The sequence below is a fragment of the Anser anser genome (genome assembly GCF_964211835.1).
Source record: "Anser anser genome assembly, chromosome: 1".
NCBI lineage: Eukaryota > Metazoa > Chordata > Aves > Anseriformes > Anatidae > Anser > Anser anser.
This window is the reverse complement of record NC_139720.1, coordinates 1,944,481-1,956,918: the sequence shown is the minus strand read 5'-3', so window position 1 is coordinate 1,956,918 and position 12,438 is coordinate 1,944,481. Positions and strand designations below refer to the sequence as shown.

Below are 12,438 nucleotides of genomic sequence, written 5' to 3'. Positions count from 1 at the left end.
GCTGCAGCGTGGAGATCTGCTCCGTGTGGCACCCATGGGTGCAGGGGGACAGCCTGCTCCACCAGGGGCCTCTCCACAGGCCGCAGGGGAACTGCTGCTGCGTGCCTGGAGCACGTCCTGCCCTCCTGCTGCGCTCACCTTGGGGGCTGCAGGGCTGGGTCTCACTCCTCTCTCCCAGCTGCTGTAATGCAGCAGGGTTTTCCCCTTCATTTTTCCCTTCTCTTCCCTCCCAAAGGCCTAACCAATGTCACTCAACTCGGCTCTGGCCAGCGCCAGGCCCCTTTGGAGCTGGTTGGAGCTGGCTCTGATCTGCCATGGGGCAGCTGCTGGACTCTGCTCACAGAGACCACCCCAGCAGCCCCCCCGCTACCAAAACTTTGCCACATAAACACAATATGTCTGGTTTGATTCTTTTGGTTCCTCTTGGCTAGTTTGGTTCGTTCCTAGTCATTCAAATCCAAATTCAAATACACAACCACACAGAAACTCTCTCGTGCCCCAGCACACTCAGATGTCCTCTGTCCTGGTTCCAGTTAGGACAGAGTTAATTTTCCTGTGTGGTGTTTAGCTGCCAGCCGGGTTAAACCACAACATCCTCCAACAGAACTTCAGCTGAGACAGAGATGGACTGCTGGGGAAAACATGGCATTCTCCAGACTCTTTAGTTTTATCCTATTCTATTTTATTTTCCCTCTCTTGCAAAGAATTCTTTGGCAAAGACCGTCCTCGGCAGCTGTCCCTCAACAAGTCGATCACAGCCTACAGGCTCCGCAACTTGGCCCATGACACCGAGTACGTGATTTCCCTCTATGTGCTCTTTGGCTCAGTGGAAGGACCAGGGATCACGACCTCAGCCAGGACATGTGAGTATGGGCAGAGCACTCAGATAACCACTACAGTACACAGCGCTTGTGTGTCTGGTTCAACTTGGTGTGTCCCTGCAAAGCTTTACACCATGCCTCCGGCACCTCACTGCCATCGCCTTTCCTTCATGTCAGGGGCACCATGGTGGTGGTCCTTTTCCCGGCTGACCTTATGGGTGAGAGCAGGAATCCCAAAGGCTCTGGGTTTTCTGCTTGTGAGTCTTCAAATGCAAACTGGAGTCAGCATGCTCTGCAGTAGATATGTTCATGTGCCTTGGGCTTGGACAAAGCTTCAAATATGAACCACCAAATCTGCATTCACTGAACTTTCAGGCATCCCAAAATCCATACCATTGGCCAAAGTATTCTACGCTGTCAAACAGTTCAGCTGGAAGAGAAAAGACCTTGATAAACTCTGCTACATGGAGATGCAGGGAGAGGAACATTCCAACATGGTCTTTGATGCCTGGTGGACCGTGTTAGGACGCCTGTTACAGGCAGCTGTCTCCTGCCTCAAAGAATGGGGACTCCAAAAGGATGTGCTGGGAGACCAGGTTGCTTGGACAAGAGGCAGCAGATGCAAATTCTTCACCTAAAATAGGGAAAGATGGTGATCCAGTTGGTAGCCAGAGATTGTCCCTCCATGGTGAACCATTGTATATCCACCTCTGTTGCTGCAGCTTGAGGGGGGCAATGTGGCAATGCTGAACATGGTGTGCACCATCTAATACTGTCTCCATCTTGCAGCTCCTCTTGGCTATGTCTCCAATTTCAAGGTGACATCCTGCACCAACACAAGCCTGTCTTTGGTATGGAGTGCCACAGCAGCTGCCACCAAATTCAAACTCACCTGGAGCCCTGTGGGAGCAGGCAAAGGTGAGCAGAGACAGGGTGCACATACATGTTCTTGGCACAGACCCATGTCAGTGGCCATGGTGATGGAAGGGCCCTTTCCAAACTTCTTATCTACTGCCCAGGGTAGGAAAAAGATCTCACTACTAAGAAACATGGTCTTGAGCCTCTACCCGTTAGTGATATATTTTTCTTTCCATATTCATGCTCTTCTATTTATGAAACCAATCCCCAAAGCTCTGAAACCACAGTACAGCAAGGAATGGCTATTTCCTTTGGAGGAGATGCCACCAGCCTCATTAGTGAGCTACGAGCTCTGAAGTATCCCTTCTTTCACAGAAAACCAGGTTGCCAAGACTGAGTACCTGGGCAGTAGGGTGCTGGCTCACCGAATCGACCACTTGCTGCCTGACACCCAGTATAAAGTCAGCATCTGGGCTGTCTTCAGCAAGACCGAGGGGCCAGAGGTGACTCTGACTCACCGCACAGGTATGTCCTGGTGGAACAAACATCCTAGTGTTGGGACATCAGGGCTGGATTCATGGTCCTGGCCCTGCACTCTCTTGGGGTGTTGCTTCTGACATCTGTCCTGCTTTTGGCTGGGATAGAGTTAATTTTCCTCCTAGTAGCTGGTACAGTGCTGTGTTTGGGATTTAGGGTGAGAATAATGCTGATAACAAACTGATGGTTTAGGTGTTGCAGAGCAGTGCTTACACTAAGCCAAGGACTTTCAGCTTCTCATACCACCCTGCCAGCAAGGAGGCTGAGGGTGCACAAGAAGCTGGGAGGGGACAGACCCAGGACAGCTGACCCCAACTGGCCAAAAGGATATCCCATATCATATGGCATCACACTGAACAATTAATATGGGGTGGCTGGCTGGGGTGGGGGGTGACTGTTGCTCAGGGACAGGCTGGGAATCATTTGGTGAGTGGTGAGCAATTGTGTTGTGCATCGCTTGCTTTGTTTATTCTTTTTCTTCCTTTCCTTTCCTTTCCTTTCCTTTCCTTTCCTTTCCTTTCCTTTCCTTTCCTTTCCTTTCCTTTCCTTTCCTTTCCTTTCCTTTCCTTTCCTTTCCTTTCCTTTCCTTTCCTTTCCTTTCCTTTCCTTCCCTTCCCTTCCCTTCCCTTCCCTTCCCTTCCCTTCCCTTCCCTTCCCTTCCCTTCCCTTCCCTTCCCTTCCCTTCCCTTCCCTTCCCTTCCCTTCCCTTCCCTTCCCTTCCCTTCCCTTCCCTTCCCTTCCCTTCCCTTCCCTTCCCTTCCCTTCCCTTCCCTTCCCTTCCCTTCCCTTCCCTTCCCTTCCCTTCCCTTCCCTTCCCTTCCCTTCCCTTCCCTTCCCTTCCCTTCCCTTCCCTTCCCTTCCCTTCCCTTCCCTTCCCTTCCCTTCCCTTCCCTTCCCTTCCCTTCCCTTCCCTTCCCTTCCCTTCCCTTCCCTTCCCTTCCCTTCCCTTCCCTTCCCTCTTTTTCTTTTTTATTCAGCTGTCCTTATCTCAACCTAGAAGTTCTTGCACTTTTCAATTTTCTCTCCACCCCACTGCGGGGCAGGGGGGAACTGAGCAAACATCTGTGTGGTGTTCAGCTGTCTGCCAGGTTAAACCCCAGCAACATCTCATCCTGGTTCATCTCTGCAGCATCTCTCGCAGACTCCAACCCCATCCAGGCCGTCCAGGATCTGAAGATTACTGACACTGGTGTAAATAGTTTGAAGCTGTCTTGGAAGAGGCTTCCAGGGGTAACTCACTATAAGATATCCTGGGTGCCACTCAATGGTAAGCATCCTCCTCTCTTAGATGCAATATGAGGACAGAGCACAAAGATCCTCAGAAAACAGGAGCTTAGCTCAGCTCAGTTCTTTTCCCACAGATGATCAGGGTAGACGGGGACTATAATGTCTGGGGACAGGCTGAAGCCCTGAAACTTGGCCAGGTTTTAGTTTGCAAAGTAGATATTGGTCGGATTTAGGCATAGCTGGATTTGGGGAGTCAGGGAAGCGGTTCCCTTCCAGCAGCATATGTGATGCCGTTGTGACCAGATCCCTCAGCTGCCCACGCCTTGGTTCTTCTGTATGTAAAATGAGCTTATAACATCCTCCCTGGCCAGGACCTATAAGATCTGTGTGCAGAAACTGCTGTAACAATAACTGTCAATAGCAATCACCCTGCCATTTCTATGTAGCATTGTGTTTTTTTTGGTGTGGCTGCAATTTTTGTTAGGTGGCTTGGAAACCTCACAGTTGGTTGAAGCAGAGACCATCTCATTCACGATCCCCAAACTGGAGGAGGGCACCACCTACACCGTCTGCGTGTCTGCGGTAATCGGGGGCCAGGAGGGAAGCCCCACGATCCTCACAGCCAAAACCCGTGAGTACAAAGACCACCGAGGGGGGACAAGGGCAGTGCCACAGCAATGCCAGGGGCTGTGACAGCAGGTGGGGATGGACAGGGAGCAATGCTGGCTGTCAGACACCCACCAGCCAGTGTGCCAGAAAATGTATATTGGTCCTTTCATCTTATTACTGAGAAATGTTGGGGCTTTGCTTGTCTTCACCTACCAAAAATCATTGAGAGGTGCCCTTTTTGTGACCCATTGTATTCGAATTACCTGTTGAATTACAATATCTATACCATTTCCAGAAGATAAAGGCAAACCTCTCATGACACTGTGGCATCATGCAATTTGATTGATGCTGCAGAATAGGCAGATTTGGAGAAGGTCGGGGGTGTGGATATGGCACTGGGGTTTCAAGGAGTACCAGCATCTGGCACAAGTGAGCAGGCACAAATTTCCATTTCCCATCCCAACAGCTTGAATTTAAAAAATGGTTTAGAGAAACACCCATCAGGCTAGGCTGAAGATTTGTCGATGGTTATTTGCTAAAATGCCACCAATTCCCACTAGCTAAGGATCGGATCTGCCTTAGCTTTCTGGAAAACCCTTAAAGTGCTGCAGGGACTCCTTTGTCTCATCAGAAACATGATAGATAAGAGGTAAAAAGGCTCTGAAAACTGGTCACAGGCTAAGGAATATTTCTAATAAGGGATATTTAAGGGATATTTACCCTAGGACAGATATTCACCAGCAGCTGGAGCTGTGGGCAAGTGGAGCAGATATTCTCCGTGCTCATCGTTTCTATCTGGACTTTTTGCATTTCGTTTCAGTGGGGCCTGGATCAGAATCTCCCAAAGGATGCATCTGTTTCCTTTCAGCTCAGTCAGGCTCTTGGTGGGAGCTTCTACCTTCCCTAAGCTTGCTTTCTTTCTCTTTTCCAACAGTGGATTTACCCAAAGTGACCGAGTTCATGGTGCAGGAAGCTGCAGAGACCAGTGTTTTGCTGACTTGGGCGGCTGTTCCTGGCGCATCCACGTACCTATTAACGTGGCGCTTGTCCTCAGGTAACCATTTTTTGGTGGGGAAAGGAAGATGGTTTGTAATTTGGACCCCTCCATTGTGAGCTGCCCCATCACCCAAGAGGATCTGAGGACAGACCATGGAGAAGTCTGGCTTACCTTCTGGAGTGTTGAATTCAATACTTGGTCTTAGAGCCAGCTGACGCAGCAGAAGATGCAAGGGGCGGGTAATAAAGGGGAAATTTCTTTCCAACACCAGCCTTAAGTGGCTGTTGATTCCTTCTAGTATCATGACTGTTATTTCCAAGTGCTGCCCAGTTTGACCAGGGTGCAGGTATTCCATGCATCATATCCATTAATCTCAATTTCATTTGGGTGAAAAATAGAGGGAAAAAAGAAAACTGTCTCACTGAGGAGGTTCACAAGATGATCGATGTGACCATTGCAAAATCCTCAGAGGAAGACAAAGGAGAAGTGAAAATTGCTTAGGAAAAAAGAAAAAAAAGAAAAGAAAAAAAAAAAGCCTGATTGGCATTATCAATTTCTCTTCCTCTAGAGGCCCTGCTTGTCCATCAGGAATAGCTGCAGTGAATCAAAAAAAGTCTGTTTTTGTCATCCATAACGCCTTAATTCTTATCTGTTTAAAAGCTTTATTATCTAGTAAAGAACTTTTAAAACTTTCATAATCATTGCTCACAGATTTAGTGTATGGTTTGTTTTCTTTTTCAATTGATTTGGCCTTACTGAGTTTTACTGTTTTAAGGTACCAGGTATACCATTTTTTTCTGGAGCGGGCTTAACCTCTTTGGATATAGCAAGTTTCCTGTCATTGTTGCTTCAGCCACTAACTTTTTTGCTAGGGATCAGTTCAACTTCACAAGTCAATAAGGAAAACATCTGATGCAATTCCCCTGTGCTCCCTGCAGTGCTTTCTGAGTTACCAGGTCATCAGCTTTAATTTTTCTAATTCCAAGGACGTTTTGGTATTGGCAGCTTAAGACTTGCAGCATATGTCACTCAGGATGAAGTCTCCTGTGATAACATCATTTTTTTGCTCTACATATTATAGGTAAGTGATTAGGGAACTGAACATTCAGCTCTCTAGGGTGACTTAAGTGATCTAATGCAACTGTTCCTCTCCTGTGCCATGCTGTTAAAATATCGATCTGTAAGTATTCAAAAATCATTGGTTTCAGAGTTGTCAGGGGCTCAGAAACGGATAATACCACATCTGACAGTCCCACTGTGCCCTCACTCAATCGATCCTTCTGAAATAGGTTTATAACTATTGATTTAACATTACAATCAGATGAATCTTGCCACCGAGTTTCAATAGTACCAACAAGATCAAATTTATGCTCATAAGTGAGTAATTCCAATTTCTCTTGTTTAATTATCCAAGCTGCCAGCATTAGAGTATAAAGGCAATTAAGAATTTTGTCTTTTTTTTTTTCTCTTGCTGCCTTGATTAATTTTCTTCTCAGCAACTTGCTTTTTTGCTAAATGAATTCTCATTCATTACCCATTTCCCTTTCTGCCTTTTTAAGCTCGCTTAATGCCCTCCTCCCTACCTGCCTACCCTCACCAGCCTGCCCTGTAAAAGACTGGGTCCTCTTCTACTCAGCTGGAGGTCATCCCAGCTGTAGATCTCCCTGTCATGTTACATAAAACCAACCCCATACATTATACATTTCAACAGGGCTCCATCCAGAGCCAGTCTTCATCCCCCGTGTGACAGAAGGGACCTTGGAGAAGTTCACCTAAATCTTGCCCTCCTCTCTCTTCTTCCTACCTTCTCTTGACTGTTCTTAGACCACCAAAGCCATGGTTTTTTGCATCCACTCAATCAACATCCAGAAGTTCATTTAGTCGTCCAGTTGCTCCTTGACCCTCACATCTCTTCTCCTTTGCAAAGCATCAGTTTCACTCTTCTTCGAAAACTGTCTCCAGCAAAGACCATCTGCCTCCTCCAGTGTTTGCAGACCTCTTCCTGCATGTGCTTGGCAGCCTTGGGCTGTGCATCCCATCCTGGGTATGATCCAGGTCTCTCCTGCCTCCATCCACCAACAAAGTCTTCTGCTTCTTCTAGACCATGAGCGCGGTAACCATACACTTTGATTGTGGGAAAGCCCCATCGTGTGAAACAGAGGGTTTTGGTGCTACACAATGGCACAGAGGAAATGGAAAAGTAGCTAAACTTACCTCTTTGGGGGTGTTAGGCAGGGGTGAGGAGTGGGCTGCCTTAGATCTGTGTTTCAGCAGAGCTCTCAGCTTATGTTTCTCTTCAGGCAAATCTCTTCAGGCAGCATAGCAACACACCTATGATAATTATTATCTTGACTTGCCTACCCAAATGGAGAGGAGTAGAAGATTTTCAGTCAAACTGCAATAGGGAATAATATATATATATATTTAAAGGAAGAAAACCTCCCTTCCAAAATTTATTCTGGGGTAATGAAAAACATTTAATACAGTTGAAACAAGTTATTTACAACAATTCAATTTATTTCCCTAGAAACTAACGTTCTTTTCTTTTAAGAGAAAATGCTATTTCAGAATGAAAAGGTACAAGTTTCACTTTGAACAATGTCAAAACTCATCTTTCAGTATTTCCAAAATAAGACACTTTTAAAATGTCAAAACATTGTTATGACATTTTCACAGATTTTTCCTATCACTTTAAAGCAAAACTATCTATTGTATGCAGTCAGTTTTCTCAAGTTATGTTTATTTCTATTTTTCAGCAAGCTTTCTATTCATTAACAAAAAGAATCCTGTTTTTATACGTGCCAGCCTTTGCAAACCATAATTAGTATTCCTTCATTGGACAGTCACAGAGCTCAGCACCTGGACCAAATGCCCTCTCTAAACATTTGCACAAACATCAGGCTTTATTCCATGCCTCTCAACTTCAGAGAGATGCAAACAACCTTATTTCAGCTGGTTTAGGGCCTGACCATTGCAGTTTGCAAATCCATTTTACCAAGCCCAGGACTCATCTGCTTCTCAATTTCCTGTTTGCCGAAGGTGGTGTCAGTAGCAGATGGGATGCTCCTGACATGGGATTTTTTTGAGCTTCTTTGCCTCCCAGTTAATGCATGTTTCTTCCTTTTTTCCAGCTTCTGATCTTTCCCTGGAACTGTTATCAGCAGCTTCAAGATCATACCGAGTGACAGGGCTGAGCTCCAAGGAGACGTATTTGTTTTCCATAAGGCCAGTCTTTGGAAATACAGAGGGACCAGAGACAACACTCACTGCACAAACAGGTATGAAGGCAGGAAGGTTACGTAGTAGTTTTCCCAGGTAGCTGCTATTGAGGCTAGTTTCTTGTCTTCTCTACCCTTGTGGTGCTTTGCGTCATTACTAAGAGGGGGTTAACAAACATCTTTTCCTCTTTTGCCTCTTGCTGCAGGACCTCACACAGATTCAACTGCAATGGTCTCTCCCGTGACTTCTGCAAACTTGGCTGCAAGGAGATCCCCAGTCACAGCTCCTAGCAATGTGAGCACCACTCCTCTCCCACTAGCCACGGCCACAACATTAGCACCAACCCCAGACACCCTGCCAGCCACCACCATAGTGTCTGCACCGCTGACAACTCTCCCTGGGCCAAGTGAGTGTGCATCTATGTGTGACTTGATGATGATGATGAAGGGGGTCTAACCACCAGGAGTCATGGTCTTCTCTGGTGTCAGGAGTCAAAATTAATTTTTGTTCACTGAGAAGTGAGAGTGGCCAGCACTGGGGAAATGGAAGACACAAAGCATGTATCACGCAGTTAAGCACTCACCTCTATCCTGGGGGGTGAAGGTGCTCCCTGCTCACTCATTGACACTTGGCATCACAGAAGATACCCATGCTTGGATTTGTTTTATTGTTCTGAGCACAAAGAAACATGCTGCTTCAGGACCACACGGCTTACAGAGATTCTCTCTTCCCTCTGCAGTCTGTGGCAAGTTCAAAGCAGACGTTGGGTTCCTGGTGGATGAGTCCTCAAGTATTGGACAGAGCAATTTCAACAAAGTGAAGGATTTCCTCTTCCGGATCATTTCCTATTTCCCTAAGATTGGGCCTGAAGGGACACAGGCAAGAATCTGTTCTGTTTCCTGAACATGTTTTCCTTCCAAGTGTTTACCTGTTGCTCACCTCTGCAATGACAGCAGTCTGCTCACTCACGTTGAGGTTCAGAGAGGATAAGCACTTTGCCTAAAGGTGATTTAGTTCAGGAGGGATGCATGCTGCCATGGGAGATGCTGCACCAGGAGATGCTCCCACCCAGCCGTGAGCTGCCAGAAGTGTATTTCCCTTTGGTTCTGTGCTCTATCTACCAGCCTGTGCAGAAATTTCTGATGCCCTAGAGAGCAGAAAATAGCACTTTGCCCATGCTTAAGCATCTGAATTGTGTCCTGTGTATTGTCTGCCAACCTGACAGATGTTTTTGTGCCTGTTTTTAGTCTCTAAGAAACACAGCTTCGTTCCACTTCTATTGCAATTCAAATATTTGTATTATCAAGGAGATTTATTGAGTGATGGCACCTTTGCTTTGTGTCTGATCCCTCCACATTTCTTATCTCCCTTGCCTCCCTTTTCTTTGCCAGGTTGCTGTCGCACAGTACAGCGAGGAGCCCAGGGCAGCCTTCCACTTCCACCAGCACCAGGACCGCAACAGCGCCCTGAAAGCCATCAAGGAGCTGCACTACACTGGAGGCAACACAAAAACAGGTGTGCAAGTGCAAGCCCACATGTGGGGTAGACCCAAGACAGAGGCAAGGGGACAGCGAACGTTTTGAACCCATTTACCTGGTTAGGAAGTCCAAAGTTCTGTAAAATCTGAGAACACAGGGCTGAATTTGGTTTTATTCCCAGGGATGGCCTGGTGTCCTTTATCCATGTCCTAGTTTTGCTACTGGGTTTCTCTTCATTTTTTTTATAACCTTGCCTATACTTGAGGGAGGTTTTTATACCTGGCTTGGAGACCAAACCCATAAACATTAGATAAGGATAGTTGATGCTGAAGTATCCTTATTACCCACTCTATGCACATTTTAATCAGTAAATGCCAATGGTTATTGCCTTGTTACCCTAACAACAAAACAATATACCTGGTCCTATTTTTATGGAGTGTCATCACATAAATGTCCTTTGTTTCTCACTGTTGTACAAATAACACAGCTCTTCATCAGCTCACCATCTCAGAAATGCAGACACTTGTCTTACAGGGTTAAAAACTCAAACAGCACTTTCCACCTACTCATTCCCGGAAGGATGGTGGGGTATTCCTGCTTCCCCAAAGGTACATCAGCAGTAATATGAAACTGAAGATAGTTAGTTTTAACTTTATCTTTTTTAAGTGGCCCACCTAAATATCTTCCAGGCAGTCAACATAAAGCGAAGCATTAAGGAACTTGTATATGTTAAACGAAGGCTTGTATATCCCATCCTGGCTTAGTGGTATTGGTTAGCAACACAGAGAAATGGGGCTGGTCAGAATACAAGAATTCAGACAGGACTGGCTAGAGAAAGTCGGCGTGAGACAGGTCAGATTGCAAATTCTTAGGTAACCTTGCCTCTAGTCCTTCTTTTTTGTGGAGTTTGTGTCAATGAAGGCATTTTACTGCTCACAGGAGACTTCTGTGCTATTTTGGGGTTTCTTAACCGTTTCAGCTTGGGGGAGAGTTCTTCAGAAAACTTTTCTGATCTTTCTAAAGGAATTTGGAACTGGGGATTCTGTGATTTTTTTTCCTAAAATATAGGGAAAATGCTTCAAATCTCCTAAATGTATTTTTTCTCTTTCCGAAACTGAAACTGCTGAAAACAGCCTGAACCATTTCAGCCAATCTGATTTACTGCTGTCTTCCCTCAAAAAGCATTGGCCCCTGCTAGGATCTCCAATCTATTTATGGGACCACACTGCATACCTTTTCTCCTCCATGCATGGAAGAGACCCCACAGGTCCCCCCTATAGACCTAACACTTCTGTAGGTTTACATATTGCCTCTCTCTGTTTGTCCAGGTCGTGGTATAACCTACATGCTAAAGGAGTTATTTCAGTCCTCCAGAGGGATGAGACCAGAGTTCCCTCACATGCTGGTTCTTGTGACTGATGGGCGATCCCAGGACAATGTGCTGCCACCAGCCAGAGTAGCCCATGCTTTGGGTAAGAATTGCCCTGTTGTGTTTCCCTAGGGCCTTGGCTCTCCTTCATGTACAGACTGAGGCTGAATTTCCAGAGGGTTGAAGGTTACACCACTCGTGCATTTTGAGTGCATCACTGGCTTTCTTCACTTCTTCATCCTTTCTTCTTCCTGTTCTTAGCATGAGTGTCTTGGTTTAGCTATAACTCACACACGCTGCTGTCAGTGAGTTCTCTCAAGGCAAGTGGAGTGAGGGATTTGGACACTGATCTTAGACATTTCTGCTTCCACTGAGGGAGTGATGTGTTCCAGGAATCCGCATCATTGCTGTGGGTGTGTCGGGAGCCGACCCTGCTGAGCTCAACAGCATCTTGCTGCAGCAGAACCTCCAGAACGTTTTCTACGTCAACACATTTGATGACTTCCCCCAGATCCTCCGAGAGCTGATAGAAGTCATTTGCTCTGATCCTCAGCCTTCAGGGGCCCAATTACCTAATGGGGAGGTGAGCTGCTTCACAGGCCTTTGAATAAAAGAGATTCCTTACCATGGGAAGGAACCATTCCTTTGGGTCATGCATGAGGCCAATCTCTTTCCCCGAGTAAAGTTTGAAAGGAAGGACAGAGCAGATTTAGGACAACGGGTCCAAACCTGACTTCACTTACTGTCCAGCCCTAGAGATGAATAACAAAAATTTTCAAATCAAGGCAACTGCAGAAGCCAGAACAGAGCTTCAAAAGTTTTGTTGCGTAAGGCCACTGCAGGAGCAGAGCATTTGAATGTATTAAAAATATATTGCCCTCTTCTAACTCTGGTCCTTGGAAAGGATACGAGTTTGTCTGTAGTTATCCCCAACAGTGATATGGTTATTTCAATGAAAAGGTTGGTGATGTAAAAGCACAGTAACCTCTTGAGACATGCTGAGGGACAATTTTTGATGCCTGGCCCCAAAACCTGGAGGATCACTAATCTAACTCGAACTCCATGCTGTAGGTTGCCACACATGAAGCCAACAAGCACTTGCCGTTCGATGACATGGAGAGCAAGCTACACCTCCCTGCCCCATCATCAGCTCAACCACACCCCCAAAAAGGAGAGGAGGCTTGTGGTCCCTGGTGTCTGAAGGTAAGAATTCGTTCACTGATTCAGGGGAATATAGTTCAGAAAAACATCTTGATCACTGCTCTGGACAGGTGATCAGGTTCTCCATCCCATTCTCCAAATTTCAGTGCAAACTGAAGACGC

At 46.2% G+C, this 12,438-nt stretch overlaps 1 protein-coding gene across 1 annotated transcript in view; it reads left to right on the top strand.

Annotated features, from left to right (window-relative positions):
- Nucleotides 1-12,438, top strand: part of LOC310879930 (uncharacterized protein) — a 112,639-nt gene that overhangs the window by 31,914 nt on the left and 68,287 nt on the right. Inside the window, exons 14-26 of the mRNA XM_083794990.1 lie at nt 705-863; nt 1,611-1,739; nt 2,055-2,204; nt 3,346-3,483; nt 3,928-4,074; nt 4,987-5,106; nt 8,181-8,327; nt 8,474-8,674; nt 9,008-9,147; nt 9,660-9,783; nt 11,075-11,218; nt 11,508-11,698; nt 12,187-12,318. Of these exons, the coding sequence (XP_083651116.1) occupies nt 705-863; nt 1,611-1,739; nt 2,055-2,204; nt 3,346-3,483; nt 3,928-4,074; nt 4,987-5,106; nt 8,181-8,327; nt 8,474-8,674; nt 9,008-9,147; nt 9,660-9,783; nt 11,075-11,218; nt 11,508-11,698; nt 12,187-12,318 (1,922 nt within the window). The remainder of the gene's footprint in view (nt 1-704; nt 864-1,610; nt 1,740-2,054; nt 2,205-3,345; nt 3,484-3,927; nt 4,075-4,986; nt 5,107-8,180; nt 8,328-8,473; nt 8,675-9,007; nt 9,148-9,659; nt 9,784-11,074; nt 11,219-11,507; nt 11,699-12,186; nt 12,319-12,438) is intronic.